Source organism: Saccostrea cucullata, unplaced genomic scaffold (genome assembly GCF_032062105.1).
Source record: "Saccostrea cucullata isolate Sc308-1 unplaced genomic scaffold, CSIRO_AGI_Scuc_v1 ctg991, whole genome shotgun sequence".
Lineage (NCBI taxonomy): Eukaryota > Metazoa > Mollusca > Bivalvia > Ostreida > Ostreidae > Saccostrea > Saccostrea cuccullata.
This window is the reverse complement of record NW_026933842.1, coordinates 239,266-261,576: the sequence shown is the minus strand read 5'-3', so window position 1 is coordinate 261,576 and position 22,311 is coordinate 239,266. Positions and strand designations below refer to the sequence as shown.

Sequence of the window (22,311 nt, the reverse complement as noted above, 5' to 3'; positions counted from 1 at the left end):
AATTGAAAATGAACATTTTAATTTTATGTTTTTTCGTTTGGTTTAGTCACTCTTGAAATATATCTACCTGACTTCAATTGATATGCACATGTAATACTAGTATTACATTTCTTTCAATTTAGTTCTTGTAATTCAACTACATGTACATGACTTTCATTGATAAATTTATGCACGATTAATATTTCAATTCTTTTTTACTTTTTGACTGAAGACTAAAAATTTATCACAGTTGCATGGTATATTAATCGTATACATAATCCATCTCATTTTGAATATATTTGATTTTTCAGTCTCTTGATTCATATTTAAAAACAAACATTTCACATTTTATTTATGAATGCTACCCGATTTAATCTTTTTTGGGTTTTTTTTGTTATTTTTTTTTTACTGTCTTTTGTACTTCTAATTTACTGTATCACATTGCCAATTTACTGTATCACATTGCCAGCATCTAATAGTAAGACAGAGCTGGATATAGTAAAGGAACCCTCTCTCCAGAGTAGCGCCGACAATTATCTATAAGAATCACAGGCATGGTAAGTGACCTTTACTGTATGTAAAGTTTGCTGTGATACAGATCTAAATCGTGAAAGACAGTGGTTCTTTTATTGTTTGCACAAAATGTAATAACATTTACATTAAAAATATTTTATCAACTGGTACAGCTTATTTCTTCCCTTTCAGATTAATATTTGATTTACTTCGACCATTTTTACTAGGTGTTTCTCGCTTTGTTTACAGACATAAGAAGTGTTCTATATGTAAACACTTCATCACTAGTTATCGCGGGAAAGTTACACTGTTAATTAGCACACTGGATCAGCGCAAGGATTTGTTTATTTATATACCACTAACACGTCAGTCTTGTAAAAATAACCTGGTTTGTACAATATCTAATTTTATAAATTTTCTTTCAAAATCTATTTTCAAATTACTGACTTATAATAGAAAATATTTATTGACTTAAAAATCAGTACTTTGTTTGCACGACATATCATAATTTTTGACTTCATGCCCCTTGCACTACTTTCTCTCGCGGACTGACACAAATTCCAAAAAAAAAAAAATTAATATTTAAGTTTATAAATACTTCAAAGCATATCAGAAAACATACTCTTATTCTGTAGATCATGAATATTGTAAATAAGCAAATATGTACGGAAAATACTCAAACGAAAATGTGATTAGTTTCGATACATGGGGAATCCCTTACCAGTAACATAACATGAGTTGATACCATCAACTCGTAAAAAAAAATGTTCCTTTCTAATTAATACAGATAATTTGTGTTTCTAAGAGTCATTTATATTGTACTGTTAGCGTCTTTTAGACATGCTAGATATGACCAATGTCAAGTCCACAGTGTCAAAACAATTGGGACTAGACATACAGGTTTCAACAAGATAAGATAAAATAAAGACCAATAAAAGTCAAACAATTGCATTACTCTGAATTCAAACAAAAGTGAAGGAAGTTAGAATCAAGGTCGATTTACATCCAATATGAAACGCAAGCAGAAAGTGAGCTACATGCAAGCCCGTTTCAAAGCCAGACTAGTATTTGATCATATTTCTTGAGGTACAACAGGGTAAACTCACGAACAGTGTATTAAATTATTCATTTATAAGAACCTTGCCTTACGAGTCCCCATATATTGAGTAGAGTCTTTGAAGTAAAGACTTTTACACTGTAACATCAAGTTAAGTATAATTAGTTTTCCCAACAAAACATCTGTGCAGAATTTTACAACTTTTACCATTTCTGCCTTTTAAAAATCTTCTCAAATAAGGAGTCATATAAAAAAGCATAAATTACACTGTATATTTATGTCTGAATTAATGTCGCTGGTGAGATGGGTATGGATTGAACCTATTGAAAGGATGTACCCAGATTCTATCAGAATGGTTGCAATGAATTGGAAACAAAGAGGAAAACAAAGATGAATCAGACCAGAAGAAAATAAATTTCATTTGAATGAAAAAAACCAACGAAAAGAAAATCTGTCGTGGAGACACACTTCATAGTGTCAAAAAACGAAAAAAAACCCAACAAATTATTGGACGGCTCTAATGGTGACCTCATGCGTTATACTATACTGGGGAGAGGCGATCGCTGTACTAATTAGGATTTGTCTTGAAAAAAAGGAGGCAGGCTACTGACAGATAAATGATGTTACAGGGATTCAAACAAATCCGTTTAAAGATTAACCTTTCGTGATTTCTATTGTCGTTAACATCTTTGTTTATAGGTAGTAAAAAGCTTAACTAATCAGTATAAATAATGACCTAAAGTTACAAAACGATACTTGACTGTCCAAAAAGAAATAATTCATGCAGAAGACTGGCTTATTGGCTTAGAGTTCTGGGGCAAATGATGGTGGAATCAAAGTTATTTGTTAATAACCCTGTAACATTAACTTTCTTTTCAATAGTCTGTCCTATTTTAGATATTAATCTTCATAAAAACATTAGATCATTCAAGATATATGATAATGATAATTTCTCATGCAACATTTAGTTTTTGGTTTGCTATTAACGTCTACATCTTCAACTTTGAAACAAAAAAGACATAATCTCAATTTTCACACATAGACTTTGTCCAAAAGGGGGAATAACTGTGTATTGCATGTCCTTAACTAATTAAATATCAAGAAATCAATACATAAGATACATTGTGTATTACATGTATATAACACACATGTAAAAGAATGTTCGATCGAGACTTCTGCGCGAGTGCGATATCCGCATGCGCGGAAAGACTAAGGCTGGACATATTTCTCGATGATAACCACTTTATAAAATATTTTTATGCCAATACACTCTCTGACTCTCTGAAGTACTTGAGTTTACTTTCAGCTCAGTGGATATTTTGATGTCAAATGTACATATGTGTGATGTGATTAAGATGGGGGAGACGGAATAAACATACTACATGTATGACGTCACATGCACAAAAGTAGTACCCTGCTATTTTTATAGTACGGGTCGATGTTGCCGTTATTGAAGAATATCTCAAAATATGTAATAATACGTGATAATGATGTGATAATGGATTAGAAGATCAGCTTTCCTTCTAAATACCACATCCACGTTCTTAATAAAAAAAAATAAGGAAGAAGGGATCTGGGAGCTTATTATCCACAATATAATTATTGTATTATCATGTTCTTTCAAGTTTATGTGTTTCACGCACTTGAGTCGTGGTCACGATACATTTCCAGCTTAAAAAAGAGTAATTGAATTATTGTCTTACTTTCTTTTCAAAAGGATATTTCACGCAGTTAAGTCGTGTACGCGATACACTATAAGAGTATTAGGTAAAAGTACATGTAAAGTAATTATTCAGCACATGAGCACGTCTTTTAGTTACTAAGTATTTCTTGATTCGTATATTCGCAGAATTGGGCTACCCACTAATACATATACACATTTGTCATATGAATGATCATCGTGTCTAGGTAGTTTACCATTGTTAATTAGTGCTATCTGTTGTGTATATATCATTGTTAGCCGAGTTCTTGGGAGACCAACAACCGAAGTTACACGGACGTTCGGGTCATTACATGGGAAATTAAGGGAGGGGCAGGTCGGATTGATTTTAGTCATTATTGAGAGGTTATGCTTGCGTTTTCATGTAAAGTACAGGTTAGTTCAATTAGACATACTGTAAGCTGTCTGCAGGATCTTGATCATGTTTATACACTGGTACTTGAAATCACATTAATTTTACATCCCAGGATTTTCGTTTTACATTTTATTTTTATCAAATGCATTTTCATCCTTTTGTCGATGTGTACATCTTGTAGTAAGAAAAAGCAGTATTCAATGCGATTGTCTAACCTGTTCATGCACTTTCCACTGGAATAATAACTGTGTGTCAGTTGAACCCCCAAACTAAATGTTGTCTTGGGAAGCCATAGGATCAGGAGTAGATTATCGCTTTACTTTGATTACGCCCATCCCTTACCTTCTATACCTTCTGATAAGTCTGCGAGGTGTTTTGGCAAACGCTTCCTCTTGCTGGTTGGAATTTGGCAACTGGTGGTAAAGAATGGGGTCAAATCGAAACACGCTGATTCAATTTTTTTTCAATGATATGAAGAAAACTCATTATATATGTGTACGTTTGTGTGTCAATTGTATGATTCCGTTTACCAGTTTATAATTTTTTTGCTAAATTGTACAAAAGGGTGGTTCGGTCATTCGTTCGTATTTACATGTACCTCCTCTAAGACATGCTGGTTTCAAAGGAAAATCGGTGTTCAAGGTTGTTTTTCTATATAGTTCAAGACTTTATTGACAATTATGTATTTGGCTTCGATTTTTCCTTTGAACCCTTGAACGTTTGTGACGACACGCAATTCATTCCTTTCAGTGGAATCTAGCTCTTTCAAGTCTAACCCTTGCAGGAGATCTTTTGCTTTTTCTGTAGATTCTGTTTCACGAATCTCTCTCTCTCTCTCTGTCCTTGGCTACATGTATTTCAGGCTAGATGAACTTTTTCACTTTATCTGAAACACTTATGTCGGGTTTGATAAACGAAAGAGATAGCCACGATTCATACACACAATACACGTTTAAATATTTACTTAAAAAGTCACGTGCTACAAGCATGAAGGTTTGGATTTACCCAGGTAAAATGGAAGTGAAATTGAAATTATTCTAATTGATGTTTAGCACGATACATGTAATTTCATTAAGTTTTTAATTATACATGTATATCTGAAAATAAATCAATGGTCATGTGATCATTATTTTCTTCTATATATATATTTCAAATTCTATGCTATATATAAGTTCGAAATTATGGTCCAATCTGCTTAAAACTTAATTAAATTTAGCATGTTTAGCTCATCATAGGATCCCATATGATACTTAAATAACTATGGTTTCCGAGTCCAAGGATGAGAGATGAAATACCCTTATACAATCCACAACTAGCAGAACCACAACCAGTGGAAAAAAGTACGCGTATAGTTCTTTATGAGATTTTATAAGGGATTTAAAATCCTTCATTACTAGTCGAAGATTTTCGTTTTGATTGGAAAGTGGACAAGTTTTAATGGCACTGGGACGAATGGCACATTTACAAAAACCGGACTTAACGAAGTATACAGACTCGAATAAAATGAGGAACTCGATCACATGACGACATTTCTACATGCGTTTTGTCAATTGTCAGAGTACATGATAGTTAAAAAAAACCCTGTAAAATATTTACATCAAGTCTTGTTAAGAGGGTTATACGGCTTCTTGGGTGATTTTTTGTTTCTTCCAGGGCTAGTCATTAACGTCGCTCTGTACATGTACACTTAATTAAAAAAAAAAATATTTATATTCGTCGCGAGAAAACTATGTCAAGTTCATTGTTTTAAAAAAGATCTGGCATCCGTCCAAATAATACCTAATGGCCCCTTATGGATGTTTCTACAATTTTCGTTAAAAAAGTCATCAGAGCATGAATAATTCATAAGCATCTCATTTCTTAAGTTCACTCATAATATCCCTGTTACACAATTCAGGGGTTAAAAAGAATTTTCAAAGCACTCTCAGTAATCTGATATGGTGTGACACTTGGCGTTTAATCAGTTTGATAAAAAAACTTGTTTACATCGTGTGCAACCGCCGAGGGAAAATAAGCCAGGGCGAAAATAAAAAAAGTAGGGAAAATCGATATGAAATGATGAATTATGATACTTGCTATATGATTTATTACGAGTCGTTGTCGACAATAGATTTGATTAACAAAAAAATATTCTTTTTGTGTTGTACAGTGATCTTCGAAATGAACTCAGAAGATACTCCCTATTCAAAGTTAAAAATTCCCCCTTTGGTCACTCACAGAGAACGTGTGTGTAAAAAATATAAATCATTACACTAGCTTCACATGAGATGTATAGTTTGGAATTGAGAATATTTACAAACCTTATAATTCATCATGGTCAATTTTAGAAATGATCGGATTTAAAAGTTTCTTTCTATAAACCTTACATTAACTCTGAAAATAAATCATTTCGTATCTTAAAAAGAAGATGTGTATTTCAAATTCATCTGGCAATAGGAGTGTGGATTATTTTTAGATCACACACACGACAACCTTGAGCCGTAAGGTCACACAGATTACACTGTTGAATTAGGAACGTTTACCAATGGGAGAAGGGCGGGGCTATATCAGAAAACATGCTTTTCTATTGGTTGATATTTTTGTATCGTTACGAACTCATTGAGAGGTGATAGTATATATACGGCGCTTGATCTTCATTCAGTTTAGCTGTACATTTGGCTAAAACACATTATATACACCGTGTGAAGAAAAACTACAAGCCTTAAACCCCTTTTCCCTTTGTTTTGGTTTTTGATAGACTAAAATATTCCAGTGAATATGTCGGTATAACTGTAGCTTATATCGACCTATCCTGTTCTGTTACCGCACTCACGTGATTTCATCTAAAGCTTCGCTGAGTAGGGTGAACCAGCGATAAAATAAACACAATCTTAGCTCTCAGTGTTATGCCGTGTATTGAACGTGTAATGAAAATGTCGGGGGAATTTTGCAGTCCGGAATGGCTTAAGGAGAGTCTCCGGGCTGGTGAAAAAGTACTTCTTATGGACTGTCGTCCCCAAAACGACTATGTTAGATCTCACATCCAGGGTGCAATCAACGTTACACTGCCAAACCTCATGTTGAGGCGCCTCAAGAAGGGAAATCTGAAAATCTCCTGTCTCATCCAAAATAACGAAGCGAAGGAAACCTTTAATAGACTATGGAAAACACATAAAATTGTGATTTATGATGAGTGTTCAACGGATTCTAACTCCAACCCCTCGAGTGTGGTGGATCTACTTATGAAGAAGTTACGCCAGGACGGGGCCAATGTTTCGTGTTTGACGGGTATGTGTCCTTTTTATCTCTTTTTTAAAACCATATAATGGACAATATTATTTTAAAAAATATTAATACGAATTAAAACAATACGAAACAAGCGCTCATTCAGGTTCCTTGATCAAAAATGTCTTGTTTCTGTTCGGGAAGTTTGGTTCCCCTTTTCTTGTATTTTAATAAAGGTGTAATGTTGTCGTGAAAAGTCGGATTTCCCGTAAAAAAAACAAGTTTCTGTTTTTGTGCTCTGAGCGTGTACAATATGACCGCGGGGCTGATTAGTGATGCATAGTATTGAATGTGGTCAGTTTGTTTACAGCGAGGCGAATACACATCATAACTTCTTTTTAGACCATCCATCAAAATGCCCGCCTCTCTGACCACAAAAGCAATCCCACTGACTACAAATCAACCACAAACTTCATGTAATTTTCCCCGACTTTATCGAGCTATTATATGCCTTATCTTTTACCCCTCGACAGGGCCTCAATTACAAGTGACAGGAAATGGGATAAATTTCAATATTGACACAAGGATTACCAGTCAGGGGTGGTACTGAAATCAGTCATTTTTGAAAATGATGGATAATGGTCATTTCTTCTAAGTATATAATGTACACAATTTTCTTATTTTTGTAAATATGACGTCTTTTCATCATATTTCCATTCTCAAGTCAATTTTCCCATCCCATTCACTACAGTAATTAGATATAGTACACTATCCTGCCATAGACCCTTGTGTAGAGAAACATCTTGACAAGTAATTGAAACCAAAATAATTTAGTGCGCCCCGTAAAACTAAATAATTAAGTGCGCCCAGACCTAACAATTTGATAAAAAATGGATTTTTTACATATTCAATTGTAAATAATGAGAGTTCCCGTCTATGGGGTAAAATAAATACAAGTTTAGACCAATATGTTTGTCTACCTGCAAGATGTTTGATTTGGCATAAATTAAACGTTTGATTTCTTGAGCTGAATGAAATAGCTCTAGCAATTTTCAAATGTCAAACACCTTTTAATTAGAAATTAAGTATTTGTATTATCTTTATTACTTTCTACATTCTTTTTTTTATCCTTTCGTAGTTAGAAAGATTTTTAAAAAACGTTTTTTACTTTTATTTTCAGGAGGTTTTACACAGTTTGAAAAAATAGCCAAAGATCTGTGTCGAAGAACTGAAAATACGGATGAATCAATTTTCGGATTGTGCAATTTAAAAATTTCGGATGATTCCGGAAACGGAACCTCTGAATCAGACAGTGAAAATCTGAATTCTCCGGGATGTATGTCCCCTTATCCAGTGGAAGTTCTTAACCACCTTTACCTCGGAAACGCTAAAAACTCCGCGGATATTAACTTGCTGAAGAAGTTTGGAATTAAATACATTTTGAATGTTACTCCCAATGTGCCAAATAAATTTGCAGAGGACAATGACTTTAAATACATGCAAATCCCAGTCTCCGACCAACTCTCACAGAACCTGTCTGCCTTTTTTCCAGAAGCAATAGCTTTTATCGGTAGGTATATTTTAAACTTTTCTCCCTTTATGGTGCCTCTATCAGCTATTTTTATTTAGGTCACATGCGATAAGGGCTTTATCTTTTATTGGGGCAGCGACTTGAAATACACCATTGGCGATAGATTAATGACAATTGTATTGTGAAAGGAACACCAAAAATCGATGTAATTGCATCATGAAATGCACAAATTGTGGTGTTTTTGATGAATAAAAAATCCTCCTCTTCCGCGAAGCTTTTAAAGGGACGAAGTAATCATATTCACTCCATGGGGTAAACAAGCGCTGCCAAAGGAACCACGCTCTGATAACCATGTCTGTCAGTTGATAAAAAGCGAAAAAAAACGACCGAGCTTTCGGGCAGTGTAAATAATTTGCAATATTAGAAATTCAATCCCAGTTATTGCGTGTTATATTCTACGTGTATAAAAAAGAAAGTTATTACCATCAGATAATCTGCGATATAGAATACAAGAGTATACCACTGATACAAGCAGCCTAAAGTAAAATGTATTTTTTTTTTGTTTTTTATAGACGAAGCCCGTGAAAACGGCTGTGGAGTCCTGGTTCACTGCCTTGCCGGCATTAGCCGGTCTGTTACCGTTACCGTAGCCTACCTCATGCAAAAGGAACACATGAGCCTAAACCAAGCCTACGACCACGTCAAAGGGTGCAAACCCAACATCTCTCCAAATTTCAACTTCATGGGGCAGCTCTTAGACTTTGAAAAATCCCTCTCAGGAGATGATACACAAGGCCACACGAGTTTCTTTTGCCAAAGATCAAACACTCTTGAAACAGACCCCAATGTGCGGCAGACGTGAAAAGAAGGGTGAAATAAACAATGTTTACAGTAGGACGGGAACTGTTTTTTGTCTCCCGCTACAAAAAACGAAGATAGAAGCCCGCAGAACACCGTGAGAAAACGATTCGGGGCTTAAACGCTAGCACATGTGGAATACCAAAATACCAGAGCGATGGTTTAATGAATTGGAAGACTTTAAGTGCCAACACGATGATCTCAAAAAAGAAGAAAAAAACTCAGTTCATGAACGGTTTCAAACGCACAGATAGCTTAGACGCTGACGTCACAAATCTTGAGAATATGAAGAGCGGGCGTATCGCCAAAATACCAACTACTTTTTTTATCTTTAGCCTCTCAAATTAGCGACCAAGCATTTAGTGGGGGTCCCAAAAGGGGCAAACCAGTAATATTTAGTAAGACAACAAAATAGCCAGGAAGTTCAACGAGAAAAACACTTTTTCGAAATAATTGACTTTTTTTTCCAATTTCTGTTCTAGATATTAAAACATGTTTATAACACGTTCTAAGGGATGTGAAGTATGAAAATATGTCACAAGGCAGCTAATTGATTCATTTATTTCATATCTCAACTTCATTCTTCATTTTGTCATGTGAAATATGTCCCCGTTTGTAGTTGTAAAACGAAGTGGTCATTACACAGAAACTCTTGGAAGAACTTGTATACTAAGAAATAAAAACTGAGATTCTTTTTTTGACAACAGGAAAGATGTGTTCCAAGCTGAGACAATTCTTAAAAAGACAAAAGTTCCCCAAATCTCTCTGTTGTTTTTTTGTAAAGTGCTGTAGTCACTCTAAAAAAATGAGGGTTGCCTTGGCAACAGAAGAGTTTCAAAGTGCTTTTGACTCTCTGATTTTATGAAGTTTTAAAATTAATTGTTACATGCTGTACAGATTATTTTAGTTGAATTTGGAAAACATAGTGCTAAAGTAAATTGTACATTCAATATTTTATATTGTTTTTTTCTGACTGTGATGTTGTGTATGATTACTATTGTTACAACTGAATATTGAGTGTTTTTCTGCAGATCCAATACATTCTTGAAAGAATCAATAGTCCCGAAAGCAAGATACGACAGCCTTATATATATATTGATATTTAAACAGAAACCTGATATACAAGACGCAACATACTCTCCTTGAATTACATAAATATCCATGTTAAAGATCAATTTCTTTTATGGAGCACAAGAATAAAAAACTGCAATTTCTAAAAAAGATAATGATTTTGTTTTTGATCTGTATAAAAAAAAATCCAGCTAGGGACTATTGTCTTGTTTGAATTTGGATTTGAGAAACATGAGATACATATTGTTCAGTGGATATATACATTTATACCCAAGGGTGTTCTCATACGTTATAAGATGAGCTATCCAGGCATCATGTTCATTTATCGTTTTATATAGCATTTTTTTTCTGTTGTCAATGTTGAAACAGTTGGAGATAAACAAAAAATAAAATAAAAATGTCTCAAATTTATACATATCTTCAGATTTATTTCTTTGATAACATGTTGTAAATCATTCTGACTTGAACTAAAGGAAATACAGAAACAAAATTAAAAACAAAAAAGAGTCAAGTGATAAGGCTGTTCAAGATGGCGTGCTTACACGTGTGCATTATGGGAGTCTATTTTTATGCGGCTTCAACAAGTTTTAAGTACATGGACTTTGAAAACAGGGATGAGCTCTACGTTTGTGAATTGCTCTGTTCAAGTACAATACTACACATCCGTGTTCACTTGAACTGTACATATGTCTCCGGATATTATATGTATACGTTAGTCATACGTACAATGTAAATATTTCAAAATAGAGCTTTTCCTTTCTCTTCTAAATACGTTGTAACACTCAAGAGTAATGCATTAGTTACATTATTTTAAAGTAAAAGGGAAATTGCGGAAGGATATTGTTTTAAAGATGATGTACAAATATCGATCTAAATTTATAGAAAAAAATGCCAGGCCTTTAATGATTTAAAAAAGAATGTTAAAAGATAAAAATATATAAGATCCTGAATAGTTAATAATTTGGTTAATTGGATAACTAACACAGATTCAAGGCTTCCTGTTGTCCCGTCGAACCTTTAACCCTTTGAAGCAAACATTCTGTAAATGAAGTAAAACAGCCCATTTAACCATAAATGTCTTCCATTGTAGACATTTACAACGTCAGTGAACGAAAAAACCCATTAAGTTTTCACCATTATACAAGCATACACAGGCGGTCTCGCGAAAGTCAATTTATTCTGGTGGCACTAATTGTGTTTCGCATGGAGAGACTTGACTGATGTCTTTGAATTGTGAATGCAAAGGATTTCAATTTGGAGAACTGAATATACTTATCTCTCTCTCTGTCTCATCTTTCATTGTCTCTCTGATAGCCCCACCCTCGAGCGTTCTTTCTTTCTTCTCTCTCTCTCTTTCTCTCTCTCTCACACACATTCTCAATTGCTTACATGTACATCTTTACTGCTCTTAATTTAACATCCGCTTCTTGGCAGCCAATGTAAAAAGAATTTTCCATTAACCATTAAAGTCCTCATTACATAACTAGCTCGTGAAATTAACTCAACACGTTATAGAAATGTGAATGCTCTACAGTGTATGCTGTATACAAGTTTTTCCAAGATATAAATCATATAATCAGAAACTTCAGTACAAACCAAAGAAACTGTAAAGTATCCATAAAAATGTGCGATAAACGAAAATATTACAATCCCCAAGAAGATAGATCGCGTTTCGTACTATCTTAGTATCTACACGTATATACATTTTTTGTACAGGTGATAGGAAGTATATGAAAAAAATCATTTGTAAAACACATATTTGGTGATAATTAATAAATACATTTTCTTTAATAAAAAAGAAGGAAAATTTATTCCTTTATAAATAGAAAAACAAAAACTTTTGTGATACTTCTGGTGCAAATATAGCAAATCTTTCACAGATAACGAAAAACTGTTCCTGGTGATTTATGTCCTAACAGCTGACCCCAAAGGAACAGAGGTAACACAAGGGAACATCTATGTTTGCTTCCTAAGCGGTTAACCGCAAGCAGACGATTAGAATGTTCCAAATGTTCGTTAACAACCAGTTGCTGTTTCAGAATGGTTTTTCTGTGAAGAATGGGTGTGATGACACGATATTACAATGGATGATCGATTTTAGTTCAATAATGATCAATTGATCTGTGTACAGACTGATTGAGAGTTCAGATATTTAAAGATCTTATTTCATATTCCGCTTCGTAATGATTGATAAAATGGGCGTATGTCGTTATTTCTATCTCGACTTTTATCTTTCACAATGAAACACACGGAAAGATACATAATATTTTAAGTGATACGTTTGCCTTTTCTAAAAACCCCTTTGGTGCCTCTTGTCTCTAGACATGGAGGCACCAAAAAGTTGTTTAACGGTTGTGTGGTACACATCGCATAGTTTTGACACATGCAAAACCTGTTGAAAACTTTTTTAAAGCACGGTGTTTGCATTAAGATGGGAAGATAGGTGTACATTTATAGGAGTATATCCATTTACACTGAATCTGTACGAGCGAGTGATGGCATACAATTATGTACATCACAAAGGCATGCATTCCTTCGGTGGATGTTACATACTTATTACTATAGCTGAGATCTGAAAAAAATATATCATTCCAAACCTTACATATACATACACAACATGTATGACTGTATCAATTGATGAAATGTTTATCAGGTGCTGAAACGATAAGAATTATCAACATATCGCTGTCTTGCATGTAGATGGACCATGGATATTTCTAGCTAAGGTTGTCCCTAACCTTTGTGTTGGTGGGTTGGGTGACATAGACACTTCTCACTGTCAAACGCCTTCTGATAAAAACTTGTGTCCGTATCTTTAACGGATGGGTAGAGATCATCAATTTTATTTTATTAGTAAATGTAATAACCGCAATATCCTTACATGATTACAAAATTGAGGAAAATGTATATGTACATGTACACGCCCAAAAATTGGTCGAATTAAGAATTTCACATTTAAATTCAATTTAAAGAAAACAGAGAGAAATTTTTTACACCCAAAACTACCAAAGACAGATTCTTTGATTCGATTTTAAACTTTTGGAGTCAACTGAAAGTTCAAACCACTTATGACCTGCATCAGTTATTAAGTGCATAATTATGTTTTGGAGGAAAAACTTCCTTATTATGTTTAAAATTTTATATTTTCCTCATGCAATCATGGTAGTGTCAATATGCATTGGCATGGACTTTGATTTTTTTTTGTACTCGACTGATCAAGGTTAAATCGGTTTATATACATCTGTTAAATCCAAGTTTCTCTATAAACTACCCTGACGTAGAAATTGAATTCATCCAAACTGAAATCAAAATAATTTCCTACCACAACAACATGCTAATTAGTTTCTAACATTTGGTCAAGTGTATTCAAAATTTCTTTCTATACATGTATATTACAGTTTAATATCCCCTCCGGCAAGAAGTGTGGTGTGATTTATTGCTGCCATAGGCATATGAACTTGAAACTCTACATGATCTTTTGAACCATTTCCTTAATGAAATTTACAAGCTCGATCTAGAAAGAGCACCTGCCACCATTCTCCCGCCAAAACTTTGATACATGAATAATTAATTTGTTTTTATGGATATATCAAGATAATTATACAATAATAAATATCATTTAATCGTGAAAATATGTATGAAGGAAGCAGATGTTTATAAAAATAAGCAAATATATATTTATTTATTACCTTCAAACGTAAGATTTATAAACTTTATATTTTCTCATTAATAAATTTAATTAATGTATAGAAAGACATTCACAGAATAGCTGTCAAAATATTGTTTATACAAGGCGGGAATTTCAATGAATTTTTATTTCTGATATTTCATTGAACTCAAAGGGTCACCAACCGTAATTGTAATAAAAATGACATGACGATAGGGTTGTTCCAGATAACTATAAAAATGAACAGTTAAATCATTGACTTTCTACTTTCTAAATTATTATGCCTGACTGTTCTATGCCTGAATCAAAATCACGACACCCCTTAAATCACGAAATATCACAACAGTGACATAGTGTAACGTTGTACCTTTCCATTATTCACAAACTCTGAAATTCAACGTATTTTATGTCTGTCTTTTCCATGACGATGTCTCCCTGCGAGCACATACATACAACTTTCCCTACAATGTGTTTTATTAGGCGACGAGACAATTTCAGTGTAGAAATATTGATATGAACTTGCATTTTTAACCTGTAAAATGACAGGTGGCAAAATATCGACAACTACTTGACAACGAGGCTTATCTTTGGTGGTAAAAAAAATTCCTATCTAGACCATGTGGGAGTAACAGCAACGACCTACCTTTTGCTCTGAGGATATTTTATTAACATGCACGGTCCGTACTGGCAACGCAAATCGACGGATTTCGTTCTTAAGCTTGATGAAGAGTTTCGTTCATAAGCAAAGAGAGCACGGGAGAAAAAAATTCGTTTGTATTTATAAAAGCAGTTCGTCACAAAGATGAGCTTTGGATAACGTAAAATTGGTTAACAAAGCCTTTTAATTATCTATATATATGTACTTTAAAACATTTATTTGTTTGTTTATCGTCCCTTTGATAAAGTTAGCCCATATTAAGACATCATCATTATCATTAGCCATTTAGGGCCTGCAAAAACATGTTCTTGGCACTTGTTTTGTTTTGGTATTGTTTTTTTTTTAGCGTCGAGGGATCTTTTCGAGCCAATATGTACTGCAATTAGAGGCCTCGGTTTATACGGACTCATAAGAAGGACGATCTCAATGGCCTGCAGTGAGATGAAAACCTTATTGATAAAATATACCCTAAAACTAAAGTCTTCCAGAAATTCTTTTAGATTTTGTTTAATGTAGATGTGAACCCAATTATATATTACATATTATAACTATGAAACAGAATGTGCTTTCTTACAATGGTTAAAAATATAGTTTTTGCTACAGAAAATTTAAAAACCAAAGTGTTATTTATTGCAGATTTAAGAGCGAATACTTCATGCAATATAATAATATCAAACAGTATTTAAGCTCAAAGTCCATTCAAACAATACAAACCGGGTGCAGAACAAACACAGACCTCCCAAAACACCATAGGTGGGATGAGATGCCATTGAGGAGTGAACATTACCGTGGCCAGCTGAACGGTCAAACCCACCGTGTGCTCCCTTTCTTGATAAAGAAAAAACTCAAAAATCCGTACACAATTCATTGATTAAATAAGGCTTAACTATTGGTTTGATAAACATCAATGACATATTGATAAAAGTGTAGACAGTATTCATTGTATCAACCGTATAACTTGAAAAAATAATGACTTCAAACTAGGCTATTGATATCTTGTTTCATTAATTTAAGTTTGTTCTTCAATAGCTTGCTTCGTTTTGAAATTGTTCATACGCATTCAATTAGCATGCTCTTGCGTATGGAATCAACGGAGAGACATAAATCCAATATGCAGGTGAGAAGGGTATATTGTTGCAGTTGTATACATTCCAAACAACTCGGGAAATTTATGGAAATATACATCGATACCTTTTAGATTAATGCAGACTCTAAACAAGAATCCATTATAGATAGAAATATACACACTTTATTTTAAAAAGGGCCATTTTTAATTTAAGAATGCAAACTTTTCTTATTTAAATTTCCTTTGGAAATAAGATTGGCTATAAGCTTTATAAAGAATGTGTTTTGTGCGTCAGTTTAGGTTGTCTGCCCTGACCATTATTATGTCTGGGGTTTTTTTTATGACATTATATTCTGGCCTTTAGAGAAAAAAATACTGTCTTGGAAGGATAGTGATTGGTTATTTGATTACAACTGAAAGAAAATTCTTAGAGGAGTCCTTTTTAGATAATTTTTTATTAGCTGAGGAAAAGACCACTTATCATTGTAAATTTTGAGTAAATTTCATTTTATTAAGTTATTCTTTTGCTAAAGAAGTCCTTAAATTGAAATAAATTTATAATATATTGTTCGTCCTTAAAAATATAATTTTCAATTGTAATTAAAAATATTAATTTATATAATTTACCTTTTTATTACCTGGTATATCCATTTGATGAAGAAGTTGCTTATGTTATGTTGATATGGATTTGAAAAAAAAAACTTAAAGTCTAAATTTATGGTTTTTGAACTACATTTTCAATCTAAAATCTAATATTCTGAATATGCATTTGTGTCCATATACCCTGAAAGCTTATTATATACTCATCAAATCAAAATAAGTCAATAGACAATATAAGATTTGGATTTTTTATATTTCTTTTAGCTGTTATCGTATATTTGAATGGATAAATAATAATCTAATATTTGAATTTTCTGAACAGACTTACCGGTAAGTAGGCTGTTTGATATCAAGTGCTTGTTCAATAAAAATGGAAGATGGAAATTCTGTCTTGTGATTCATAATCAACAGAATTGGTTAGTCAAAAGATCTCTCTAGACACAATTGAGGAGAGAACATCCCCGTAACCAGCTGAATGGTCAAACCCTCCTTCATGATCAAGGATAAAAAACGGAAAATCTGTATTCAGTGATTTTATATGGCCTACCTATTTACATGTATATGATACGATGTAAACGGCCATGACGTAATGAGAGACCGTATTCATTGTATCAACCATAAAACTGTGGATATGATGACATCATAGGAGATTGTTGATATTCTTGTTTCATCATTTTTATGCTTGTTTGTCAATAGCTTGCTTCATTTTAGAAACTGCTCAAAATTAGAGCATACTCTTGCAAATCGAATCAACTGAGAGACAAAACAGTACCGGTAAATATGCAGGTGAGAAGGGTATACTGTGTTATAAATTCGTAACAGCCCAATATGAAAAAAAAATGCAATTATGAACTTCGTTACGTTTTATATTTATAAAGCTCTAAACAAGGATCCGCTATAGATAGAAATGAATAAGCACGTCATATCATTTTAAAGTTTTTCTTGAAAAAAAATTTCACAAAAAAGGCATGAAAAAATGTGCGGGTTTTCCTTTTTACAAACTAGAAATAAGGTTGGCTTTATGCTCTATAAAAAGTATGTTCTGTGCGTCAGAAACAGGGTACACATGTATCTGTTGTATTACGGTTGTCTGCCCTGGCCATTATTATGTCTGCTTTTTTATGACATAATATTCTGGCATTTGGAAAATACTGTCTTAGATGGATTGTGATTGGTTATTTGATTACAACTTACAGAATATCCTTATATGAATCCTTTTATGATGAAATTTTATTCGCTGGAGAAAAGACCAGATATCATTGTAAATTATGAGCAAATTGCAATTAAGTTATTTTTTAGGTTAAAGAAGTCCTTAACTTTAAATCTATTCCTTATATAGAGTTTAGAAATACAATTTTCAATTATGATTGTTTATATCAGAAAAAGAATTTAATTTATATAATTTACCTTTTGATAACCATATAGATCCTTTTGATGAAGAAGTTGTTTATGTTTTGTGATATGAATTTGAAAAAAAAATATTTGAAATCTAAAATTATGATTTTGAACTGCATTTTAAATCATTTTAAATATATACAATTTAAATCTAAAATCAGTATTTTGAGTTTAATGGCATAAAGGAAAATAAACGTTAACCAATGCATACGCATTTCTACCGATATACATAAGAAAATTACCAAGAAAACTATTCTAATTGCATTCATCAGACCAAAATATAAGTCAAAAGACAATATGAGATTTCAATTTCTTTATGAAATTTTGTTGTTATTTTATATTCGGATGAATAGATATAAATTACCTAAACAAACCCAATTATATCATACTATACACCTAAACAGACCCAACTATATCATAGACAACTGTATATTCAATAAAAATGGAAGTTGGAAATTCTGTCTTGTGATTCCTCATCAACAAAATTGGTCAGTGAAAGATCTCTCTAGACACAAGTTCTCAAGATCTGATTAAAAGGATGCTGAAATTCCTAATTGAAAACACTTATGTGGACTTTGGACACCAAATTTTGAGCATATTGTTGGAATTCCGATGGAAATTAATTGTGTTCCTTTAAAAGCTGATCTGTTCTTATATTCTTTTGAAGCAGAAATGATGCAAAAACTTCTACATGAGAAGAAAACACTTAATGTGGCATTCAATATCACATTAAGAAATATCGACGATGGATTCGATATATCCCATTAAACATGAAATTTAAGACAGAACAGAGTCAACCAGATCTGTTGATTTTTGATACTTTACTGACTAAGAGTGCCAACTCAAGTGTATGTCTGACAAAGCAGATAATTTTAATTTTTCTATCGCCAACGTTCTTTTTTCATATAAATTAACACCTCGCAATCATCTGCATATGGCGTTAACATCTTCTAAGTTATTTGATACTCAAGGGCGTGCGCTGATAACCATACACTGTAAGTCTTGAAACCGAGAAGGTCTACTGACAAATAATTTGAAGTGACATGGATTTCAGCAAACTCGTTTCAAGTCAGCTTTCCTTGAATTCTACTGTTGTTATAATGACCATGTTATTAAATACCACCTATTGCTAAGTCGTATTTTGATAACTTGTTTAATATTAATTGTAAGGTAAAGTATGAAAGAAGTCAAGATGAGAGGCTTCCCTTTTTTATAACTACCCTGTGGAAACATGAATATATAGCTATTAGCTACATGTAACTGTATCAAAAACACATTTTGTATGTCATTAACAGAGTTTTCCTTGATCTATTGTATCACGTTGTCGGCCCTAACGGTCATTATGTCTGATTTTGTCATGACATTATATTCTGTACTTTGGGAAACTTCTTTAACAGTCTATAGAGATTGTAAATTTTTTGAATTGCTACTTACAGAATATTTTCAAATGTGTCGTTTTCAGATAGATTCTTATTAGCTGATGAAAAGACTAAATATCATCAGGATTGTTAGATATGAGACATATACACTGACCTACTTTTCCTTCCAGATATATGTAGACACATGTAGATATAGGCCGTACAATGCAAATGTGAAGACAATCACATGTATACGGAAAACGTGATCAATCGTAATGGGACACGTCATACCATAAATCGGCCCATGTATATTATAGTTTGTTAGTGCTATTAACCGATGTGGAGAGAATGGTAAATTCCAATCCTCATAAAGGATCATCCTGTAAGAAACTAACAGCAAAGTATAACAGACTGATAAAATTAACAAAGAACACTTTTGCGCACCCTCTTATAAGTTCTTGATTAAGTGTCTTTTATGCTTCAAGGTACCTCTAATATGTATTTTAAAATAAAATACTGATTACAGAATCGGAGAACATGACTTATTTGTATGAGCTACTCTTCAGATAAATATTGCATTTGCAATTCATGCCATTTTTGCACTGCACTACTAGAAGCACATACCAGTATTTGTGACTCTTAAATGTCAGATTCGTGATTTGTAAAGTAAGAACACCACTAAAATGTATATATACAACAATGTAGAGGAACATGCAACTGTTACATGAACTTTGAGGTGCATGAATATATTCATTGTTACTGCGTCTAGAGATGACATAATCGATTGTACATAAGTTATCGATGCGGGACTGTGTAGTACGAGACAGATCTTCTGGTATTAATGTAAGAGTTAAAGCTAGAACAAGAACATGACGTTAATTATTATTGTATTTAATTACATGTGACTCTGCTTATCATAATTGTGATCATTTAAATCGATATAGATGAGCACTGAAAGTTTCCCTCTAAATATCATACGAGGGGCGTTCAATAAATAATGTCAACGGGGCTCGGAAAGAAACAAAAAATCGCTTTTTTATGATTTTATCTTAATGATTTAACTAAAATATTCTCTTTTAATTAAAAGACATGTCCGTAACATTTTTTTTCAATTTCTAATTGTTTTTAGAACATAGTTTTGAGTATGACCCTTCGTATACTGGAAAATGGCAGATCCTAAGATTTGCTGTGCTTGTTTTTTCTTTCTGAAAGGTGTTTTCTTAAGTTTGGGAAATGAAACAAGTCAAAGATTGAAAAATCTGGCGAATACTGTTGATGTGACAAAACATTAACTTTCTGTTTACCCCAAAACTCCTTTACTCTTCATGGCCTGTGGGTTTGGACGCTGTCAAGAAGAAATTTTATGTAGTGAATTCCTCATTCTGTTTCCTTCCTCTCATAAACCTTTCAATTTTTTGGCAAATATTTTGCTTACTGAGAACTGCCTCCCTATATATGTATTTGAACAACAAGACCGCTAATATTTAAGAAAATAGCGTATAAAACTGTTTTTGTGTTCTTGCAAATTTTTGCTCTTCTTAGGCCTTTGAAGTTTTGTCAAGTACATCTTATTCTTAATTTGTTTGGAGGGTTTATCGCAAATTGGATTCAAGTTTCAAGATCTGTTTGAATTTCAGAAAAACGTGGATAAGAACAATTTTTTGATTTTTTAAAAATAATTGTTTAGATTTTCTACACGCTCTCGTTTTCACTCATATTTATAAATATAGGGTGACATTTGAGTATTAAACTTTTTTACAATCAAATGTTTCTTTAAAACAGTGTGAACTACCCCCGATATGATGTCTATCAAATTTTCTATGTAACTTAAAGTCAATAAAACATAATCTGTGATAATTTGTTGAATTATCGCTAATATACATTGGTTGTTGTATGTCCTTGTTGACAAGGAGGGTACCCATTTTTGATGACCATTATATAATTTTTGTGAATTGAAATCCACCTGTTCATGCGTGTATGAAACAGACATAAGTTGCTGTAAATTTAACATATTTCAGTTGATATATTTTTGGGAAATTAACAAGTTTTACAGCAGCTTTAATGACGCGTTCAATTTTACTCTAATTTACTGATTCTTGACCATTCATTTTTAACGCAGTGTCTCGAGTAGCCCTTGTTTTCCAGCTTCCCACAATGAAATTATGCGATGAAAAGTGGTCACATAAACTGTTATCAATTCATTAAAGATTCAATAATTAGAAGAAGTCAAGCTTAATGTCATATGATTTCAATGTTGTATGTCATGGAGCTGATGACATTATTTATTGAACGCCCCTCGTACATAACCTTTGGCTTATTTTCGAAGTAATCGTTAGAAACATTACCAAATATATCATATAGTTGATCATGAAAGTTTGATTTTCACAAATTTCATTTTTGCAAAATAATGAAACACCCATATATTTCCGTAATATTATTGTGACTGTCGTTGGAGGCAGCAAAACTCAGTGTTTAGAATTTTGCTCGAGATAAAGCCTTGAAGTAAGGAGTCGGTGGATCTTTACGTCACGGGTTCAAATCTCACTGCAGGACAATGAGACCTGTCCTTCAGATGAGATTGTAAAAACCGAGGTCTTGTGTCGAAGAACTGCAAGCAAATAATATCCCTCAATCTCTGCTCAATGACGCTGAGTGCCGAGTATAGGTCGGAATTTTTAGCCCTCCTCTGGCAACTAGTTGCGTCTCCATACAAGTGAAAATATGAGTGAAAAATTATCGAAAGGGTATTAAACGAACGATAAAAGAAAGGCAATGGAAGGAAATTGAATTGAATTGAGAGAAATATATTATTAGTATCACTATCATTACTTCTAGAACTGGTGTTATTATTTATACCATATTCAAATTTCTCAAGGTAATGCATTATAATACCATTAATGCAATTATATCATAATTATTACTTTTTGGGATTTTTGAAAGACAAACAATGTCTTTTTATGTGATAAATGTAGTTTTATAGACAATTTAATTTCTTTACAACGCTACTACACTATATTCTAAGTCAATGAGTATTATTAACAGTACATATTGTGTACTATATGTATACCTTACCTTCATTTCAAGTAATACATTGCAGTGTATTATAATTGCACTTATCAGTACCCCCAATCCTCACTCTTATTATGTTTTTTTTTTACTGATAATCTGCTTCCTCCAAAGTCAAACTATACTTTGTATGGAGTCGCTTCCTCTAAAAAAAAAAAGATCTTTACAATTCATACTAAATGGTGTCTTTACCTTTGACTCCTTTCCTGCTTG

General features: G+C 32.9%; 1 protein-coding gene across 1 annotated transcript; it reads left to right on the top strand.

The window, feature by feature from the left end:
- The first annotated feature begins 6,257 nt into the window (after window positions 1-6,257).
- LOC134239455 (dual specificity protein phosphatase 6-like) lies at window positions 6,258-10,699 on the top strand. The gene is made up of 3 exons (XM_062721637.1): window positions 6,258-6,891; window positions 8,009-8,398; window positions 8,932-10,699. The coding sequence occupies exons 1-3, from the start codon at window positions 6,510-6,512 to the stop codon at window positions 9,219-9,221; spliced, it is 1,062 nt and encodes a 353-aa protein (XP_062577621.1). The 5' UTR covers window positions 6,258-6,509; the 3' UTR covers window positions 9,222-10,699.
- Window positions 10,700-22,311: the final 11,612 nt, after the last annotated feature.

Bases quoted from the DNA above. Each gene is read 5' to 3' on its own strand.
- LOC134239455 (XM_062721637.1), top strand. From the start codon at position 6,510: ATGCCGTGTATTGAACGTGTAATGAAAATGTCGGGGGAATTTTGCAGT. The intron at 6,892-8,008 runs GTATGTGTCCTT...TTTTATTTTCAG, and splicing joins CAATGTTTCGTGTTTGACGG to GAGGTTTTACACAGTTTGAA. The intron at 8,399-8,931 runs GTAGGTATATTT...TGTTTTTTATAG, and splicing joins AGAAGCAATAGCTTTTATCG to ACGAAGCCCGTGAAAACGGC.